General features: G+C 37.7%; 1 protein-coding gene across 1 annotated transcript in view; it reads right to left on the bottom strand.

The window, feature by feature from the left end:
* Window positions 1-20,935, bottom strand: part of LRP1B (LDL receptor related protein 1B) — a 1,336,604-nt gene that overhangs the window by 161,701 nt on the left and 1,153,968 nt on the right. Inside the window, exons 63-66 of the mRNA XM_043505072.1 lie at window positions 16,107-16,200; window positions 7,704-7,820; window positions 7,475-7,594; window positions 2,694-2,813 (exon numbers count right to left, since the gene is read on the bottom strand). Coding sequence (XP_043361007.1) covers window positions 2,694-2,813; window positions 7,475-7,594; window positions 7,704-7,820; window positions 16,107-16,200 — 451 coding nt within the window. The remainder of the gene's footprint in view (window positions 1-2,693; window positions 2,814-7,474; window positions 7,595-7,703; window positions 7,821-16,106; window positions 16,201-20,935) is intronic.

Raw genomic sequence — 20,935 nt, forward strand, 5'->3', positions numbered from 1 at the left:
CTTGTCTCTCTCACCAACAGAGGTAGGTGCAAAAAAAAATATTATCTCACGCAGCTTGTGTCTCTGATATCCTGTGACCAACATGGCTACAACAACACTGCATATTTATTTTATTTAACACATTCCTACAGAACCATATATACAAAATCACAATCAACAAACTACCTAGCTTCAGTATCTTTAATTAGTAGTAATGTGCTATTTTTGCAGCACTTATTTATACTATTTTCCATTCTGAATACATGAAGATTATATAGAGATAAATTAAAAAATAAAGGATTAATATATTACTTCAGAGTTCACACCTTTCACTACATTTGTTAGGATAATACATGGAGGTTGTATTGTCTGTAGCTACTTATCACTCTGTGGCAGACTTATGGTAGAAAGAACCGGAGAGCCCAATGATTGGCTCTTAACTTGAGAATACAGAGGTGCAACTTTTATTTCTTCTGTTATTTAGATGCCCCCCTCCACACACACACATATACACCTGAAATTGGAGATTTGCTGTGGTTATCAGTGAAGGCATGGGAGGATTGAAAGACTTCTTTCTTTACACTGCTGGAATGGGAAGCTGGGAATGGGCGACAAGGGATGGATCACTTGATGATCTATTCATCTGTTCTATTCATTCCCTCTGGGGCACCTAGCGTTGTTCACTGTTGGAAGACAGGATACTGGGATAGAGGGACCTTTGGTCTGACCCAGTATGGCTGTTCTTGTGGGACCACCAAATTACAGATAGGAATTCCCTTTCTTGAATGCCCAGAGCCCTGCCATATTGTCTATGCTGGGCCTGAAATTTTCCAATACTCAATGTTGCATATGCCTCATTCATAAAAGATCCAAGGAAGTCATACTCATTTAGGCTGTAAGCCCCCATAACTATAGAATGAAAAGAACAGTTTGTTTAGATGTATAGGTGATCTTATCTTTAGGAATCTGTCATAGATTGCTTTTCCCCGTGTTGATTTTATTATGACTCCTAAGAATGGAATCCTATGAGTGGTGGAACTTTAACTAGCAGTGCCTGCTGAAGTGCTCATGGGCCCCTCCTAACCCTCTCCTCAGTGTGAGCACTCCCACAGCTAGTTCTTCCATCTAAGCTATTCCCAGTTGGAGCATCCCCGGAGTGTAAATACGTGCAGGCCACTCAAAGAAGAATGAAGTATTTTATGTCAGTATGCAAAGACACGTCTTAAAGAAACAATATGGGTCTAGTGCAGGAGACCCTTAACATTTTGCATCCTGTGATCTCATGTTGCAATAGAAATGGGTTTCATGCTATACACCCTATAACTATCCATAAGGACAGAGAGGGTAGTTACAACCCCCTGAAAGCTGTTCATGATCTCCAGGTTGAGGGCCCATAATCTCGTGAACTGAGTGAGGACTGGAAACCAAGAATATCTGAATTCTACTTGCAGCCATGAGAATAAGCCATCCAACCTTGTTTAAATTACTTAGCTTCTGTTTCTCTCGATTTCTCCATCTGTAAAATTGGGACCCTCAGTAACTATATCTACTTTCCTTATAAGTGACCTGGGAGGATTAGTTAGTTAATGAAGTCATAATATGTTACTATTATTGCAGGTGAATTGAAAACCTTTAAAAATAAAGATGTTTGAAATCTAAATCATTAAATTTTATGACAGATTTCAAGTTTATAAATAAATGCATTTAAAACAAAATACATGAAAAAAATCCTTTCCTCTTTCAATTACTTACCAAAACTGAGAATTCCTCTTTCACTTACTTATCAAAATCCAAGTTTGCTCTTTGTCCTGCAATGTGCGATGACATAACTAGTATGGAAAGTAGGTAGTGACTTTAGGACCCTGTACTATATTACTATTTTAAAATATATTTTTAACTATTACTGGAAAAACATGAACTTGGGCCTTTGCAGTTAAAAAGTCTTTCAAGTCACCTTTCAGGTACAAATAGCAAACATGTAACAAAAAATGCTAAAGATTTTACTTTTTGTGCAAAGGGGAGCAATAAACAACAACAAAAGAAATAGTCCCCAAGAAAATAAATAAGCTTTTTTCTATTTACTATTGGATTCATAAAAGTCACTACAAAATTCTGCTTTTGGGTTGCTTAACACTGGATGTATACTCAGCTAAGTCTTTGTGAGGCCTGTCTTATGTTAGACTGTTTCATCAGTACTCCTGTGATTGCTGATACAAAAATCTGTTTATTTTACACAATGTAACCTAGTTAAACTACTCAGATGTTTACAGCAGTTATTAGTTTTTTTTATTTACCAGCATTTAGTTTAATACAATAGACAAAAAATATGTAGAAGAAATTAATAGGCACTGGGTAATTCTGCGATAAGAATTAAAAAGAGAAGCCACTAATGTTTCAGGGGAGTCATTTGTTTTATAACTGCTGTCCATAAAGCAGATGCTTCAAGACAGATTTCACAGGTAAAATAAAGCTATTCTATCAGATGATTACTTTGAAATAATGACACAGACATATTTAATATCATTGCAACTTCCCCATTACAATTTATGGTAAGAGAATAAAAATAAATTTTAAAAAATGGGAAAAGTCTTCTTGAGCAAGAAAGTTATAAAGATACTGGTGTTAGAAATATGAGATTTTAATAAAGCAATGTCACTACTTTTAAACAAAACATTTCTGACTGCACTCCTTTGTTTGACTGTTGTCAGACTCACCACAGTTTGCTTCATCTGATCCATCAGCACAGTCCGGGTCCTCATCACATACCCACAGTTTAGAAATACAGTGTTTTGTAGTTTTACACTGGAAATGGTCTGGAGAACAGCTGTTTTCCGCTTTAAAGAAAGGGAGTTATTTTTAAAGCTAAATATTTTTGCCAAGACTCAAAACATTTTTTGTTAATATAAATAACCCAAATGTTAAAAACAGGCTCTCCATGAGTTCTCTTGTGTTTTTCAGTGATATCTCCAGAAAAATAGCAATCTGTTTTAATGCATCTATTGTTATTTAATCCATTCGATTATTAATAACATTGTCCAAATGAATTTAGAGAGGCACAATATTTATGGTAGTGTTCCATTGATTACAAACAAGAACATTTTCAACATTAGTTAAATTCAATAGATCAAATGCTAACAATATTCTGGTTAAAAGGCCCATCACTCTCTTCTGGAGTCTTTCAGGTCTTGTCTACACAACAGAGTCTTGTCGACCAAAGTTATGTTGACACTCAAAAAATGCTATAATAAAAATCGGTATTTCATGTTCACACTTGCTCACTCTGTCAGCAGAGTGTGTCCACAGTTGGGGCACTACCATCAACGGTGTGAGCAATGCACTGTGGGTAAAGAGACTTTGAGAGGAAAATTGGCAAAGAGGAAGTGAAAGATGGACATCTGATGACTGAAACAATGGGGAAGGAGCAAGCTTCACCATCCTGGTTGCCATCCTCATCATATCCTGGAACCTAGAGATCCATTGTAACATCATTGGGCTTTTGTCATCCTGATCCCAAGACATGTCCTGACTGGACCGGGCCAAAGAAGCAGCCCAAATGACATCTCCAGCTTCACTGGTTCCAGCTATATCCCAGCCACTACATGGGATGTGAGACTTTGTCATATTCCCTTCCTCTCCCTTTTCATTCTTTTCAATCCCCCACCTTATTTCTTCTCTTTCCTATCCCTTTCATTTTTCCTTCTGTCTAATAAGAATCTGGCTAAGCTGGCCACGTCTGCATGTTTTGCAACACAAAGCCTGTGACCAGAAAGAAACAGCTATATGCAATATCATGGTACAATTTTGCCAGGTCTTGGAGTGGTGATAAGACTGTGTTCTGTGGCTGAGTTTTGCAGCAGCAAGATTACAAGTTAAAATCAGTGACAGCTGCATTTTCTATCTTTGCTGTTCTTTCCCCTTTTGTGTATTATTTGTCCTGTTTTGCCTTCTAGAAAATGGGATCAGACTTTAACAACAGCAACAGCAGTTGCAATCCAACCAAACTAACTTCTCTTTTCCTCTAAAGGACAGTAATTACCTTCTTAATACCAACTAAGAGACTGTCTTAGGAAGGATTTTTTCCTTCTAAAGACTCTCTGCAGCTAAATGGAAAAGGAACAAGGGATGCTGTTAAAATGTAAGCCATATTAAATACTTTACATTTCAAATGCTTTAATGACTTTTCCCTTTTTAATAAAATGTAATATTTTTCAGTATGTGTTTCTCATGGTACTAAGCAGGCTGAGGTTTGCATAGCAAACCCCAAACAATGTTTAAAACTGTTTAATGTTGGACAGTTTCTGGGTCATGTTAATACCTTTGACTCTTTGGGCCCCTTTATTAAATCTAAATGTACAGGGAGTCCTCAGACTTACGACGCCCAATGCCACGTACTACACTTTTCAATGGACTGCTCATTTAGCCCCTACGATGCTAGTTTCGCCCTTAGGATGCTCGATTTGCATAAAGTTTGCTTGAAATCATTTCCTGCTTGTGTTATACAGTACTGGCATGGAGCTGGAAGAGGTCCCTTTTGATTGGCTTTGAGGCAGCAGGGTAGTTTGTTGGGTAGGGTTGCTGCTTGTTTTTGATTGGCTCCCAGCCCCAGGCTCAGCCTGTCAGAAAGCTTGAACAGTGATTGGCTGAGGCTCAGCATGTGTGCCATTCTCTCTGGCTTTCTGAGACTGTGTTGCTGGCATTCTGAGCAGCATATGTGAGTTTATATGTTTATCTGAATGCTCTTTACAAAATACAATAAATACAATAAATACATTGATGTTGCAACATTAGTCATCTATAATTCATATAGTACAAAAATCTGGGTTATTGTGGTGAAAATAGTATATCAAGCCTTGGTTCAGGAACCAAGCTCCCCTTCATACCATTGATTCCTATGGGAAAAGCTGTTTTGGCTTTCAACATTTCGACTTACAACGCAATTCTGAGGAATTGTGTCATAAGTCCGAGGACTCCCTGTATACAACAGTGTCCAGTGCCACCAAAATCCTTCTGCTCTGTCTTCACTGTTTTGAAGAAAAGTAGTGAATTGAAGAACCAGAATGAAAACTACTTCGTAATGTCAACATAATCACCCAGTTAACAGAAGATTTTGCTGTAAAGAATTGCTGCCAATTTTCCCTGGTTCCTGAAAGCTGCTTTGTATGGGTGTCTTTAGTTTCCAGGATTTCCAACTTGGCAACTAAACCTGGTTCTTAGTGCACTCATGGGTTTTCCTTTTAAATCCTTACAAAAAGTGCTAGAAAAGTTCCTCACATGAGAGATGGCATGTGATTATTTTCTGCACAGCCAGGAGTATGAAAAAATTAATGCCTCTTTCTTGTAGGGATCCTATCCCTAGTTATTCACCAATCAAAAAGTAATTTTCTTCCCTCACTTCCTTCCTAATGTATATATATCTCACTAGCTCAGGAGACTTCCTTCATAAATCTCCTTAGAAAGTTTGAAAAAAAAGAAGACTAGCCATGAACATGGACTTATTTGGCATATTATGGCCTATGGCAAATTAGTAGAACAGAAAATGACCTTCAGTGTGGGTATGCTAACAAATGTTAGTCAAAACATGTAGCTTTATATGGATTTCCCATCAGGTGTAGAGTTCTCATAGCCAGGTTCTAAGCCACCTGCCCTTTGGCCCACAGCACAGTGGGCATGTCATGAACAGAAAGAACATGACAGCACAGTGGGCATATCATGAACAGAAAGGGATGGGAGGAGTTATATCTGGATTGCTTTGCAAGCTGCTTAGTCTCTTGGAGTCAGTTACCATATGGCACAATCTAAGCACATTCTAGGTTGTGCTAATCTGCACTGGACCTGGGATGATAATCATGGAGTTGTAAACAGCTCCCTGGTGCTCCCCTCCCACTTGTCTGCCCCCTTCCCCACAATCTGCCAGGCAAAAATTCAGCACAGCAAAGAATCTGATCCCATATTTCAGAAAACAAACAAATGTTCTTGCCAATGTTACAAATAAATCCTAGATTATTAAAACTGATCAAAGATTTATCATCTAATTTGCTTTTCATTATTTATACTATTGACTTTTTGCATGTAGCTCAGCTTGGGCAAAGAAAATTTTCGGTTTGTTTATATTTAATTTCTAGTCATTTTCAGTTTCAGGTTTTTACACATTAGTACGATGTTATAGTGTTTGAGGTGGAAAATCATGCAGTCATGCCTATGTAGTAAGAGTACTTATAATAATAATACCTTGCTCTTATATAGAACTTTTCATCAGTGGATCTCAAAGCATTTCATTACTAAGGCAGGCCATATTATCCCCATTTTACATGTTGGTAAACTGAGGCACAGTGAACTGAAGTAACTTGCCCAAGATTCCCCAGCAACCACTGGCAGAGATAGAAATAGAAGCCAGGTGTCCTGAGTCCTAGTCCAGTGTTCTAGTCACTAGGCCACACTGCGTAGTGTAGTAAGTCATACCAGTATTGTAAAAGTAATTGCGACACAGAATCTGGACCACTACCCAAAATCATGACTTATGGACTTCATTTAACAAGAGGCCTGACTGAAACAACATAAAACAGGCAATGTAGTTCCTGAAAAGCAGTAACTCAGCTATCTTAGGCTTCCGAAAGGTAGCTATTAATCATCAATATTCAAGGGTCTTTGTATCCTCAATGGCCCTTTTCTAAAGAATGCATGGAGTCTCCAAGCCATTGTGTATGTGAAGCTGGAGAAAACCAATTTACAAATGGGGTAGCTGGATCAGTGGGGGCTTGAATAACAGGCTGAGTGAGTGACGGAGTCATCTGTCTCTCTAGATGGCAGTATGGTGCTGATAGGCAGACCAGAAACATCAGAGATTATATTTACAAAATGTAAATTCTTCAGTGTTTCCCACTCTGTAACTAAGATGAAAATACCTTATCTAGTTTATATTATGAGAAATGTCAATGTAAGTATTTTATCTTAAATGAATTCTTTTAATTCCATTTTCTCTGTTTTGATTTTTTTTATTAAAATTAATGTCATATGGGTAAATTTGCACAGACCTCCCGTAAAAGAGAAGTCCATAACTTCCAACGAGAAGTGCTGGAGGATAAAGAGTTCAAGAACCTATACCCTCTCTCAGTTAAGGAGCAGGAGCAAAGATATCCTCTCCCAGTAAATTGTGCTGCTATCAGGCCCTGGCAGAGAGTCACATGAGGAATGCTAAAAGACCAAGAAGCAGACAAGAGATGGTGGTGGGAGTAATATGTACATAGTAATATGTACATTTTAACCCAAATAAGAGACCCATATAATTTTCTAAAAATGAATTCTCTCTTTTTTTCTCATTGTCATGGTTACAAGAAATTGACAGAAGCATTTGATTTCTGTACACAGAATATCTCAAGTACTGTATGTCAAATAGTCCAAAAGATTAACTGCTTTTCATTGGGCATACAGTGATTTTACATATATCTTTAAAACTATCCATCAGTGTGCCATACAAAACTCTCTAAAGATAACTTACGACAGTCTCTTTCATCTTCTTCATCACCACAGTCATCCTGTCCATTGCACCTTAGATTTATTGGAATACATTTCTGATTCTTTGTACACTTGAACTGACCTGACAGGCAGACATGTGTGTCTGGAAGATAGGTTAAAAAAATCCAGATGAGTTTCTTATGAGAATTTAAATCATCTTAGCTAAAGATCTTAGTCAGTTTTTGAATTCAGTGCTACACGTAATCACCTACCACAGTTGAGTTCATCAGAATTGTCCCCACAATCATTTTCTCCATCACAGATAAAGGCTGGCAGAGCACAAAGTCCAGTTCCACACTGAAAACGTCCTGGTTGACATTTAAATTCAGCTGAAAAAAAAACCAAAACCCAAATCTAGCACAGTTGCATACAGGGTTTAAAAAACTTATAAACAACTCTTTTCTGCTATTCAAAATGTATATTTAATTACTTTAAACTATATATGAACCCCAATATGAACACGTACATGTCGGACAAAAGTTTCATGGATTTTTCCTTTCTGAATAAACTGATCAAATATATAGAATGATTCAAGCCCCATTGAAGTTAGTGCAAAGACTCCCATTGATTTCAATGGCATTTGGATTGGCCCACAATGAGAAAATGTTGTCATGAAATCATTTGGATGTTTTTATATCTATTTCTTTATATTAAAAATATATATCTTTAACCTATAACAGAGGTTAAAAAATCTCATTACGTACAGAAAAATTACCAGCACTATCCCAGGGATGGTAATGTGCCAATTATATTATTACTCTTCAATGGACTAATTGAATATATTTACAAGTTATTAAATTACAATATACAGACTCAACCAGAGTATTCTGTAGTTACTAAACCTTAACTGAACACACATTATTCAATTATAAGATTGTAGCACTAAGGCTGAGGAGGGTCTCATTTACATGATGACTGCACAGTTATTTCTCAGTAATGATACAGCATGCAAAAGTAAAGTAATTATCTAATCTTGCAACCATGTCTATTACTATTTATTTGTAAGCATCAGTGTGCTAAGTGATGTGCAAAACTGAAGGGAATACACAGTCCCAGCTCTATGGATTTTTTAATCTGAACAGAAAACACAAGGACCCACTGGGACACCAAGAGGATGATGCTATCTTAAGTGGATGATTATTGTTTCTATTTGTAAAAAGAAAAGGAGTACTTGTGGCACCTTAGAGACTAACAAATTTATCTGAGCATAAGCTTTTGTGAGCTACAGCTCATTTCATCAGATGCGTTCAGTGGAAAATACAGTGGGGAGATTTATATACGTAGAGAGCATGAAACAATGGGTGTTACCATACACACTGTAACAAGAGAGTGATCACTTAAGGTGAGCTATTACCAGCAGGAGAGCGGGGGGGAGGGAGGGAACCTTTTGTAGTGATAATCAAGGTGGGCCATTTCCAGCAGTTGACAAGAACATCTGAGGAACAGTGGGGGGCGAGGGATAAACGTGGGGAAATAGTTTTACTTTGTGTAATGACCCATCCACTCCCAGTCTCTATTCAAGCCTAAGTTAATTGTTGTCCAGTTTGCAAATTAATTCCAATTCAGCAGTCTCTCATTGGGGTCTGTTTTTGAAGCTTTTTTGTTGAAGGATAGCCACTCTTAGGTCTGTATTCAAGTGACCAGAGAGATTGAAGTGTTCTCCAACTGGTTTTTGGATGTTATAATTCTTGACATCTGATTTGTGTCCATTTATTCTTTTACATAGAGACTGTCCAGTTTGACCAATGTATATGGCAGAGGGGCATTGCTGGCACATGATGGCATATATCACATTGGTAGATGTGCAGGTGAATGAGCCTCTGATATTGTGGCTGATGTGATTAGCATTTATGTGCCTTAGGGAAGAAGTCAGCTTTCAATGGGGATTTGAATAAAGAAAGGGTGGAGACCAACAGCAATGATTTTGGAAGGGATTCCAGAAGGCAGAAGGGAAGTTGATATGGAAAGAAGATTGAACAAGAAAGTAAACTGGTGAAAGACAACATTGTAAGGGTGCCAGGTTGAGATAAGAAACAGCAGAGACGCAGATGTGGAAGTCCCTTTGCAAACCTTTGAAAGGGAAAGTTTGATTTTGATGTGGAAAGTGACAGGAACTTCCTATTGAGGAGGTTACAACAGTCCATAGTGTCTCTGTCAGTTGTTTTCTTTTACAGTAGAAGTTAGAAAGTACTGAAGTGTACTAAACATGTATCCCTAACTCTGGTTCCTAAACAGAATGGGTTATACAAGCTATCAGCTGCCTAGGGATTCCCCGATGTTGGAGGAATCCTCAAAGAGCTGTTTAAATTATAACAGGGATTCACCTGGGAGACCAAGATCTGTCTGAAACTATAAATGTGTATGCAGTAGATAAACAATCTGTGCTGACAAGTTGCCAAATGACTGTGACAAAACATCTTGCTAAAAGGATTAATGTCCATCCTCTCTAGATAATGAGAGAATCTGGAGTTATTACTATTGAAGGGATTATTATATAAATCTGAGATTCCTTGAGTTCTGGGTTTGACCAAAGCCGAAGAAATGGTACATAAATATATAATCTGGTGAAGGAAAATATGACCAACTAGAGATTGGTCAAGAAAGATTTGTAACAAACCCAAGGAAGATTTGTAACAAATCTTACTGTGAATTTATCGCAGTATAATTTCCTTATCTGCAAGTGCTTTCTCAACTCTTAGCCCAGAATAGAAATGAGATAAGACTTGTGCAACAAAAAACAATATTACTATACCAGGTAAAGTAGGTAAAATATGCCCATTCTTACATTCTGATATAGAAATAAAATGGAAAGGAGTACTTGTGGCATCTTAGAGACTAACACATTTATTTGAGCATAAGCTTTCATGAGCTACAGCTCACTTCATCGGATGCATTCAGTGGAAAATATAATGGGGAGATTTATATACATAGAGAACATGAAACAATGGGTGTTATCATATACACTGTAACAAGAGAAAAGGAGAACTTGTGGCACCTTAGAGACTAACAAATTTATCTGAGCATAAGCTTTCATAAGCTACAGCTCACTTCATCGGATTTATTCTTTTACATAAAAAGAAAAGGAGTACTTGTGGCACCTTAGAGACTAACAAATTTATTAGAGCATAAGCTTTCGTGAGCTACAGCTTGCTTCATCGGATGCATCCGATGAAGTAAGCTGTAGCTCACGAAAGCTTATGCTCTAATAAATTTGTTAGTCTCTAAGGTGCCACAAGTACTCCTTTTCTTTTTGCGAATACAGACTAACATGGCTGCTACTCTGAAACCTGTCATTCTTTTACATAGAGACTGTCTGGTTTGGCCAATGTACATGGCCGAGGGGCATTGCTGGCACATGATGGCATTTATCACATTGGTAGATGTGCAGGTGAACGAGCCTCTGATAGTGTGGCTGATGTGATTAGGCCCTATGATGGTGTCCCCAGTCTCTATGTAAAAGAATAAATGGACACAAATCAGATGTCAAGAATTATAACATTCAAAAACCAGTTGGAGAACACTTCAGTCTCGATTACAGACCTAAAAGTAGCAGTTCTTCAACAAAAAAACTTTAAAAGCAGACTCCAAGGAGAGACTGCTGAATTGGAATTAATTTGCAAACTGGATACAATTAACTTAGGCTTGAATAGAGACTGGGAGTGGATGGGTCATTACACAAAGTAAAACTATTTCCCCACGTTTATCCCTCGTCCCCCACTGTTCCTCAGATGTTCTTGTCAACTGCTGGAAATGGCCCACCTTGATTATCACTACAAAAGGGTTCCCCACCCCCACCCCCGCTCTCCTGCTGGTAATAGCTCACCTTAAGTGATCACTCTCGTTACAGTGTGTATGGTAATACCCATTGTTTCATGTTCTCTATGTATATAAATCTCCCCACTGTATTTTCCACTGAATGCATCCCATGAAGTGAGCTGTAGCTCACAAAAGCTTATGCTCAAATAAATTTGTTAGTCTCTAAGGTGCCACAAGTACTCCTTTTCTTTTTGCGAATACAGACTAACACGGCTGCTACTCTGAAACCAGAAATAAAATGCAAATTTTAGCTAAGTTATTCTAAAGAAATAGTGCATTTAAAATGCCAAATATGCCACAATGTTCTTAAATGTATGAAGACTACCTGGAAGCTGTGCGTTTCAAGAAGTAGTTTACACATTTAGAGATGGTATCAGAAATTTAGAGGAACATAAACAGCACTACATGAATGCACACTAGGGAACTTTTAGTGTGACCAGCAGGGTTCACATAGGCCAGTTAATGTGTGACATGCTAGTATGCACTAGAATTTATGCCCTCTCATGTGGACTAACACACCGTGTAGACAAAAACTTAAGTCACTGCACGCAGTGAGACGAGGGTATGCAATCGGTGCAAACTGAATACTCCCATTAAGAATTTAAATATTAGTGTTTTGTCAGTGTTGGAAGGCTTTAAGACTGAATCCTTACATCCACAAATTGATCCTCAATAACGTGAGAGTCAGAAAAATTGATCTACTTTTTAATATATGGATGAGAAACTTCACAGGTGACAAGGGAATACTCCAGTTCTCCCAACATGGAGATTTCCAAGCTGATCAAAAACATGGATATTGTGTTCCACAATGGAATGACCTGCACTTCTCTCTGTAAAGTGTATAATCAAACAGTTCTAAATCAGATTAAGATTTTGTTCAAATCAGAAATGAGTCAGATATCATCATAATTTTCATAAAATATGGAAAAGTAAAGACCCTGCTGATGTGTCATTTTCTCTTCAAGCTTTTTTTCCCCCCAAAGGTAAAACCTTCTGGCCAACAAGGAATAAACATTCAGCCCAAAATGTGCCACAAAGAGTATGAAGCGTTTGTTTCATGTATTGTATCTGCAACAAGTAGACACTATTCAAGAACATCAAACTCAGACTGGTTGTTTTCTGATAGCTGTCCTGACAGTTGATGCCTATGCTGTTATTTATACCGATTCTTTCAGGGCTATCATTTCCATCGCTTGTCTATAAATCTTTTGGAATCTAGCACCTTCCAACGACCAAGATCCAGAACTCTGAGTTGTGATAATACTCCAGCAGATGCTCAGATTGTCTACAACAGAGACTTACTGTGCTGTCAGACATATGCCTCCCAAGAATGTCCTGGGGCATCCTATTCAACACAAACCAGCATGGCATCCCAGGAAAATAGGAATTGTCTTCTCCTGTTTATGTGTAAAGTGGACACCCAAATGATAGAAATGTTCATGATCTAAACTATTTTATTTTGAAGATTTCAAAGGCATATTAGTCCTCAGAAAATTCAAGACCATCTCTATCTCATATATAATAGCTGCGTTTGCTGCCACAGAGACCAGACTATTGGGAGTGATAGGCAGGAAGCCTTCATATTAAGCGCAAAAAAGAGGAAAAGAACCTCACAGTCATGTCCTTGAGAGACTGTTCACTGAGTAACCTGAGTTGCTGAGGTACCACAATCATCTTTCCTCTCAATGTGAACTTGTAATTTACAATTTAAGGAGACATAAGTGTGTTAGCTCTGACTGAGCACACTAAAAATTATAGCATAGCAACAATATAGCATAGCTGCTCAAGCACGTACCCATGCAAGATGCTATGTAGTTGGGTGGATAGCCCTTCCTGCCACTTGTACCACGGTGGCTACGTTTAAGTTTTTAGCCTGCTAGCTCATTCAGAGGTAGCATAGGTATGTCATCCTTGAGCTGGGAATTACATTCCCAGCTTGAAATGTAGATGTCCCCACAGGTAAGGGAAGCCTTCCTCACTAAGTTTTGAGAAGTATTGATGTTAAATAAATGTTATGCATTTATTTTGCTTTACTTCCATTTTCTCTCTATTTTTTATAAATCTGTAGACAACACAAAATGCTTCAAGCTATAAGGAGATGTGCTCAGAGGTAAAAAGTTTCTGGAGCCTCACTCTTGGTCTTGATCATATGTGGCACATAGAGTTATGGCCTATCCTCTTAAAATACATTGCAAACAGGAGTAGCAGGAGAACAAAGAGAAGAAGCCTGATGACCAAGGAGATAGACATTGGCAGTTGGGGCAAGTGACGAATACTTATCCCTTCTATAGCACCTTTCAACAAAGACTTTCAAAACACTTTACAAACATCCAGGCCTTTATCTGAAACCCATTGAATACAAGGGAAAGACTCCCATTGACTTCAGTGGGCTTTGGCATAAGTGATTAAAACCTCCTAAATCCATGATATAACAATATTTATTGATTCCCATTTCACAGATGGGGAAATAGTTACAGACTATTTAAATGGCTTCCCTGAGAGTAACTGGCAGAACCACAAGTATAATCCTGGATCCTGAGTCTCAATTATTTTCCCCAAATGATCACTCACTCTGATGACTTTATATTATATTTATTATTATTATTATTATCATTATTATCTTGAGGTACTAAACAAATAAGAGGAAATTAGTCCTCTTTTTGGGGTGACAATATCATGGGATTGTTTAAATAGATAGTCTTATATATCTTAATGTTCATTTAATGTTCATTTACATAATTTTTTTGGCTTTAAGAATTTCAGGTATAGTACTAGTATTTTCCCCCAAAAAATCTCTCCTTTTTTCCTAATATCACTATAAAATAGTGTTTTTTTGTCTAGTATGTTTTGTATAATTACCTCATGTGGAGAGAGGAGTACAGTATTTTTTATTTTGTTATGTCATTATTCTTTTGTATGTTTAAAATATTATGCACTAATTTATTTTTATTTTCCTTTTTCCCCTTGATACCTTTTACCTGAGATGTTTCTTTTTGGGGACTTTAATTCATGAAGAAACTGTATTCAGTGAAATGACTTTTTAAAATAGTTTCTGAAATTTAAGATTAATTAATATTTAAGATGATATTTTAATGATAAACATAACAAGAGTAAACTAAAAATCAATCTAGTATTATATATTGTAAATGGAACAGGGTTTAATACAATATTTTTTAAAACCTTTGCACTTAAATTAAGGATACTGAAACTCCTCTAGTTTTGTTCACACATTGCAGATTGTAAAGCTTAAATTGTAAAGCTTTACATGTTACTGAGGATGAAACTATTGCATGTGATTTACTACAATGTCCATGTGGTAAACAGACAAGTTGGTACAGAGCAGAGTTCTAGGTAGAGAAATGAAGTAAAGTAACTTATAAAAAGTGACAGGTTTCAGAGTAGCAGCCGTGTTTGTCTGTATCCACAAAAAGAAAAGGAGTATTTTCTTTTTCTTAAAAGTGAAAAGATCAAGTATTTTTCTATTGTTGAACTTGTGACAATGAAAAAGGTATCATAACAAAAAATTTAGAAGCATATGAGAAATGCTTATTGTTACTGTGATTCAACATATTTCTTTGTTAAGATGTGGATTACAAATTTTAATGCATAAAATTAAATGACTGTGAATTAGAATTAAAGAGAAATGCAGCAGGGTGAACATTTTTCATTGTAAGTACAAATTTCAAAGTAAAATTAGGGTTGCCAATTTTGGTTGGATGTATTCCTGGAGGTTTCATCACTTGACATAATCTTTAATTAAACATTTATCTTTAATTCTTGGAGACTCCAGGACAATCCTGAAGAGTTGGCAACCATAGGTACAATGCACTCATGATCTTTTGATTTTTGGAAATAAGTAAATCACATAAGTGGTTAGTGATTGAGGATGAAAGGTAGCATCATCCTCTAGACATTCAAATGTAGTAAACCAATGCAGGAGAAACAGCATTTTCCAATACCTAAGACAACTTGCATTCCGCTGTCATGGAAAAACCATGACAGCTTTCCTCTGGGATGCTGAGAACATCATCATGATTGACTTTAAGCTATCTAAAACTTGACAGGGGGAATATTACAGCGGCTACTATATGAAGTATGAGAGACTATCAAGGAGAAATCTGCTGATTCTGCACTACTACCAGCACACCGAGCCAAAGTTACATAAGATGGTTAGAAATAATGCATCTCACAGAATCATTTGTACCTGAATTGTAAGTTCTAATTCCCAAAATATCCTTTTGCATTATTTGTTAAAACAGGAAACTCTACGCGAAATGACAGGTTTCAGAGTAGCAGCCGTGTTAGTCTGTATTCGCAAAAAGAAAAGGAGTACCTGTGGCACCTTAGAGACTAGCAAATTTATTTGAGCATAAGCTTTCGTGAGCTACAGCTCACTTCATCAGTTGCATCCGATGAAGTGAGCTGTAGCTCACGAAAGCTTATGCTCAAATAAATTTGTTAGTCTCTAAGGTGCCACAAGTACTCCTTTTCTCTATGCGAAATGTATACAGAATTGTAGCAAGAGTCACTTAGAGAAAAGTTGAACAAATGTCACTATTTGGGTTTAAAAATCCAACTTGAACACAGTTTTTCAAGAAACTAAGAAAAAGTTAAACTATGATTTTGGAGCAATTTAAGATTTGAAAATATGTATTATAAATTCTTGCAGTTTGTTAAGGATTTTCAAATGACACATAGCAGTGATCATCTTATTTAACTTTCTAACTTTTGCATTACAGTATCTTATACAAGAACATCATGGAAAAAGAAGTTGGATTTAGAATTTAGAATGTACTTACGACATTCTTCAGGTTCATCTGATCCATCCCCACAGTCATCTACAGTGTCACATTTCCACCAGAATGGAATACATTTATCAGTTTTGCAACGGAACTGTAGTAAGAAATGTAGGGGAAAAAGCCTTAAAATATTAATATTTTTCATGCAAACAAAATAATTTATGAGAAATTAGTCTCATAGCTCAAAACTTACACCTAATGTTTCCCTAATGTGCATCTACAGTTGATTTTGTACAAGATACTGTTTGAGGAGCATTGGCCTAGATCTTCAGCTGGCGTAAATCAGTGTAGCTCCAATGATAGTAAAGCTATCCCATTTTACAACAGCTCAGGATTTGGTCCTTTCAATTTTAATTCAAAATAGAAATTTACATTCCTTAAAGAACTGTTATTGGATCTCTTGAAGCAGATATTTAACAGCATTCTTTCAGAATGAATCTGAGTAACAGCAGATATTTTGAAGTTGCTTAACAATTCAACTGAATATACAGTTTTGTTTTTATACAATCACTTTTATGTAAATTGAATCAAATCAATGGAACAACAACCTAATTCTCCTGATTCCTCAAAAGGCAAAAAATCTGTTAAGTAAGCTCCTTCATAAGGCCCAATATTGCCCTTAATTTCAATTAGAAGCTCTGCTGTTCCTTCACTATTGCTGAGAGAAGAATGCTCCTTGGAGTTAATCGAGGTAGGAGGAGACTTCCCTGTGAGCATCATAATTACCCCCTTTGTAGTTTAGTGCACCTTCTGCTGAGGTTTGGTTCTGGGTTGGCTATCAGCATTTTGCTAGTACTTAACTGTCCACAAAGCAGCATTTGGATGTGATCTGGGAATCACACCTAATTTTGCATTGCATCAGGAGTATAGTTCCATGACCTCAGAAGGAATTTCTGCACTGCATTTTGAGAAGCCCACTCAGGCAATGAAGGCAATGCCTGGCACCAGCAATCCTAGCAATTGGAGATAATTAGCTATAGATGACAACTGCTAGGAAATGAATGATACAATGGAATTCTGGATCTTTGCAAATCTTTTCCATAGTGGCAAAATATGACCAGGGCTATGTCTGTTTTGATTCTGGGGGGCAATCATTCTCTGTATTGGTTTCAAAAAGTTCTTGATGTTTGATCAAATGGTGAGTATGAATTCCTTTCAGTAGTTATAAATGAATGAGCAGGGTACTAATTGGCATGTTGTCTGTGCATGGGAATAGGTGATTAACTTGCAACTTGAGCAAGTCTTGTGATTACCAGACCTTTCTTAAAACTCTAGGTATGGAGGAGCATCCAACTTTTCCAGGTGGTCTTCCAGTCAAATACTAACCAGGATCCCAATCCTGCTTAGCTTCCCACAGCAGACAAGTTCTGGTGTGTTCAGCATGATATGGATGCAGACACAGAGCAGAAGAAAGTGTCTTGTATTGGAATTATTAGCAAAGATACACACACACTGAGTTTGTCTTGGTCATGCTGATACTTTTGTTTCTTGTTTGGAGGAAACTTGGAGGAAAGTTTAGGTAGCTTTCCATGTAAGTCTTTGTTCCAGATTTTGTCCTCCAGGGTTATAGTCCCTTCTTGGACACCCTTGGTGTTGGTAATGACTAACACATTGCTATGCTGGCTTTGATAGTGAGAGTTGAGATAACTTACTATCTCAGTTTACTAGATGTCTGTGGGATCCTGCAAGGTTGCCTGCCCGCTTCCCTGGGCCAGCTAGCACCTATGTACGTATTGTAGGAGCAACCTAGTACCTCTCTGTGCTTTCTTCAGTAATTCAGGAGTCATACTGAGCATGGGAAGGGATTTCTCACTTTTCTCTCTGTAATCCCATGATGGTGTAGCTTCACAGGGAGTGGAATCCTCATGTGTTTCATTTCTGATCTCAGAGATCCTGAAGTGCTCCTTTTGCTTTATGTGAAGCCTGCCTGTGGAGCAGGGGAAGGATGAAGAGAGAAAAAACTCTTTCTACCTTTCAGATTCTGAGCCCCTTTCCTTGGCAGAGCAAGGGTTTACGGTTCATGATCAGATGGCACAGATCCTATTCCACTGTTACTTAATCTGAAATCCCTTCCATTGCAAAGGGAGATACTTGGGCTGCAAGCCAGACAGACACAATTCCAATTATTTTGCACTCTGAGTAAGAGCTTCACCGCAGTGGCAGACTTCTCCGCATGCCCAGACATGCAGAAGGTGTGGGAGGGGCTGTGAGCTTGATACAGAGCACTGTGAGAGTTTCTGTGCAGACAAAACTCCAGAAAACACTCCCTCCAAGAGGGGGAAGGCAGAGAAGGGGTTTAACCTCTGATTTTAACCCCACATGTTCATTAACCATACTAACTTCTGCCTTGAAAAGATGATGCTTGCTTTTGACATTTTGAGACTTGAAGTCTCTGGGATTTGCAAGACTTACCCAAGACTATCATAAAAATCTCAAATCGTCATGTGTGGAAGGGGAACTGGGGACCTGTGTAGCAACCTGTCTTCTTTCCTCAGAAAGAAGCTCCTGATAGGACCTTTTTTGCACTGGCATGGTTGCTCCTCAGGGCAGGGTGTGAACCAGGTATGCTGGTCCAACTCTGAGCTCCATACCCTGGCAGCATGAGAGTCAGCTGAGAGTCAGCTGGCTGTGAACTGACAAAGAAAAATCCATAATTTTTTTAAAGTTTTATCACAGAAGATAGTAAGTCTGACATCAGCTTGGGAAACACAATATGTCCCTTTTGATGAACTTTCATATACAGGAAGATGACTGAAAGAATGCTGAAAGTTATGAAAAATCATAACTGATACATTGTAGAAACATGTAAAATGCATTTAAAATTGCTTTTATCTCTATTGCATTATTATGATTTAGAGTCCATTATCTGACAATAGCTAGAGCTGGAAACAAGTGCTGTATCCCATGGGAAAAATGGAATTTCTAGATTTCTAGATTCTAGATTCTAGATTTCTTTTCCTTTTAATAACCCTCAACATCTGAGAGATATTAGGGCTTTTACCTATCACTAGTCCAGGATTTAACATTTCTTCAATTTGCAGTTAATATAATCTGAGGCAGAAGTTTCACATTCTAGGGGGTATCATGGTTTGGTGTTCAATCCAATGGGGTCTTGTGTCCCCTCTTACCCTGTAACCTGAGTGGCTCACAATGCTTTGCTACTATAGCTCCCAGCCCAGAAGGTCACATCCAAGTGTCTGTGTGCTATGCAGCCACCCCTAGTTCAGCAGCTCTGACCCTAGCAGCCTGTCTACTGCCCTGCAGCCCCACCTTGGCTTCCATCAGCCTTAATTACAACCAGCTGGGTGACCCCAACACACTCCCAGTCCTGAATTTTCCCAAAACCATGTGCTTTCAATGACCGGCCTTTTCTGGACAGTTCAGAGAAATAATAAGGTTTGCATGTTCCTTTAAAGAGATAAAAGTACCTAATAGCTTATTAACTTAACTTGGTTAAATACACTTCCTTTTCCTGAAAATAGAGCATTGAGTTGGTTTATAGTAAAAATAAAACAAATTTTACTAACAGTACATAGATTAAATGATGCAAAGTAAAGTGAATAAAATTGGAAAAGGTTAAAAGTAAATCAAAGTGAAACATGCATCTAAAAGTCTAAAGCTTAATCTATCAAGGTATAGACTTTGTTCAGGATGGCTTCTCACCTAACTTCCTTCTTCCAAGCTATTGCTGACATTTCCTCAGTCACGACTTTCCACAGAAGTACAAGGCATTGGCTCCCCTTCTCTTTCAAGGTGAAAGATCTTTGGCTAAGCAGGTTTCTCTCCTATATTTATTGCCCAGAGATTCAACTCTTTCTTGGTTTAAGGACCTATCTTTCTCAGTTTGGGAGAGCTCTGGTCCCTTGTGTCTGTCTAGTGATGGATGCCAAATATGGCTTCTGTCATTGCCTATATCTTCCAAAGTTCAATTATCTTGTTTCAAAACGGCAGGATGACCTCATGCTGTTTTTCCTTCTTGTGGGCTTCCCATCTCCCTATATGTAAATGAGGCTTCCATTGTTTTGATTCCACCATGCTTAATTTGCATAGGAAACAGGTAAATAGCTGTGAAATTCCCTCCAGCCTAGGAGAGACCTGTTTCTCCCTTTGTTTGGACACAGACTATGGAGACTAATATCAATACAATTCCTTATATAGTGTTGATACATACATTTTACAATGATATTAATCATCAGTGTGTCACTGACTTTCATAAAACACCTCACTCAATAAATGTTTATAATACAGTAATAGTGTATACCATCAGCTGCTTCAACTGCTTATCGCTTGAGGTTCAGGCTCCTTGTGTATATAATTCAAATAAAGTTTCTCTTCCCTGCTTCGGTGTAGATGCTAAGCTGTCTCATCCTCCATTTATTAGCTTGATAGCTTTGTTTATTTTACATGTAAATGGACCTTCATTGTCCCAGCCTGAAGACTGGGCTGGCCAGAGAAGCAATTATATTCCTTTGTCTAGGACAGACCTGTTAACCAAATCCCCCTGACATGCCTGGTTTAAATACTTTTTAGTCATAATTGCAACATATATCCATAACTCTTAATACATATCACATACATACATGACACAAGACTATTAATGATCAGTGAATTATTAGTTTTCCAATGACCTATTACCTAACACCTTCTAGATATAGATTATAACCATAGTAAGGTGGGGTACACTGAATTGGTCAGGTTAGCTAAACTCATTACTTGATGCCAGTGAGCTGCTTGCCCTCTGGCACTGGGATGCTCTTAGAGTCACACAGGAAAATATTCAAAAACTCTTATTATTGCAGATTGTTATGTAAACAAATGGGAGCTGTTTG

Source organism: Dermochelys coriacea, chromosome 11 (genome assembly GCF_009764565.3).
Source record: "Dermochelys coriacea isolate rDerCor1 chromosome 11, rDerCor1.pri.v4, whole genome shotgun sequence".
In the NCBI taxonomy this organism is placed as follows: Eukaryota; Metazoa; Chordata; order Testudines; family Dermochelyidae; genus Dermochelys; species Dermochelys coriacea.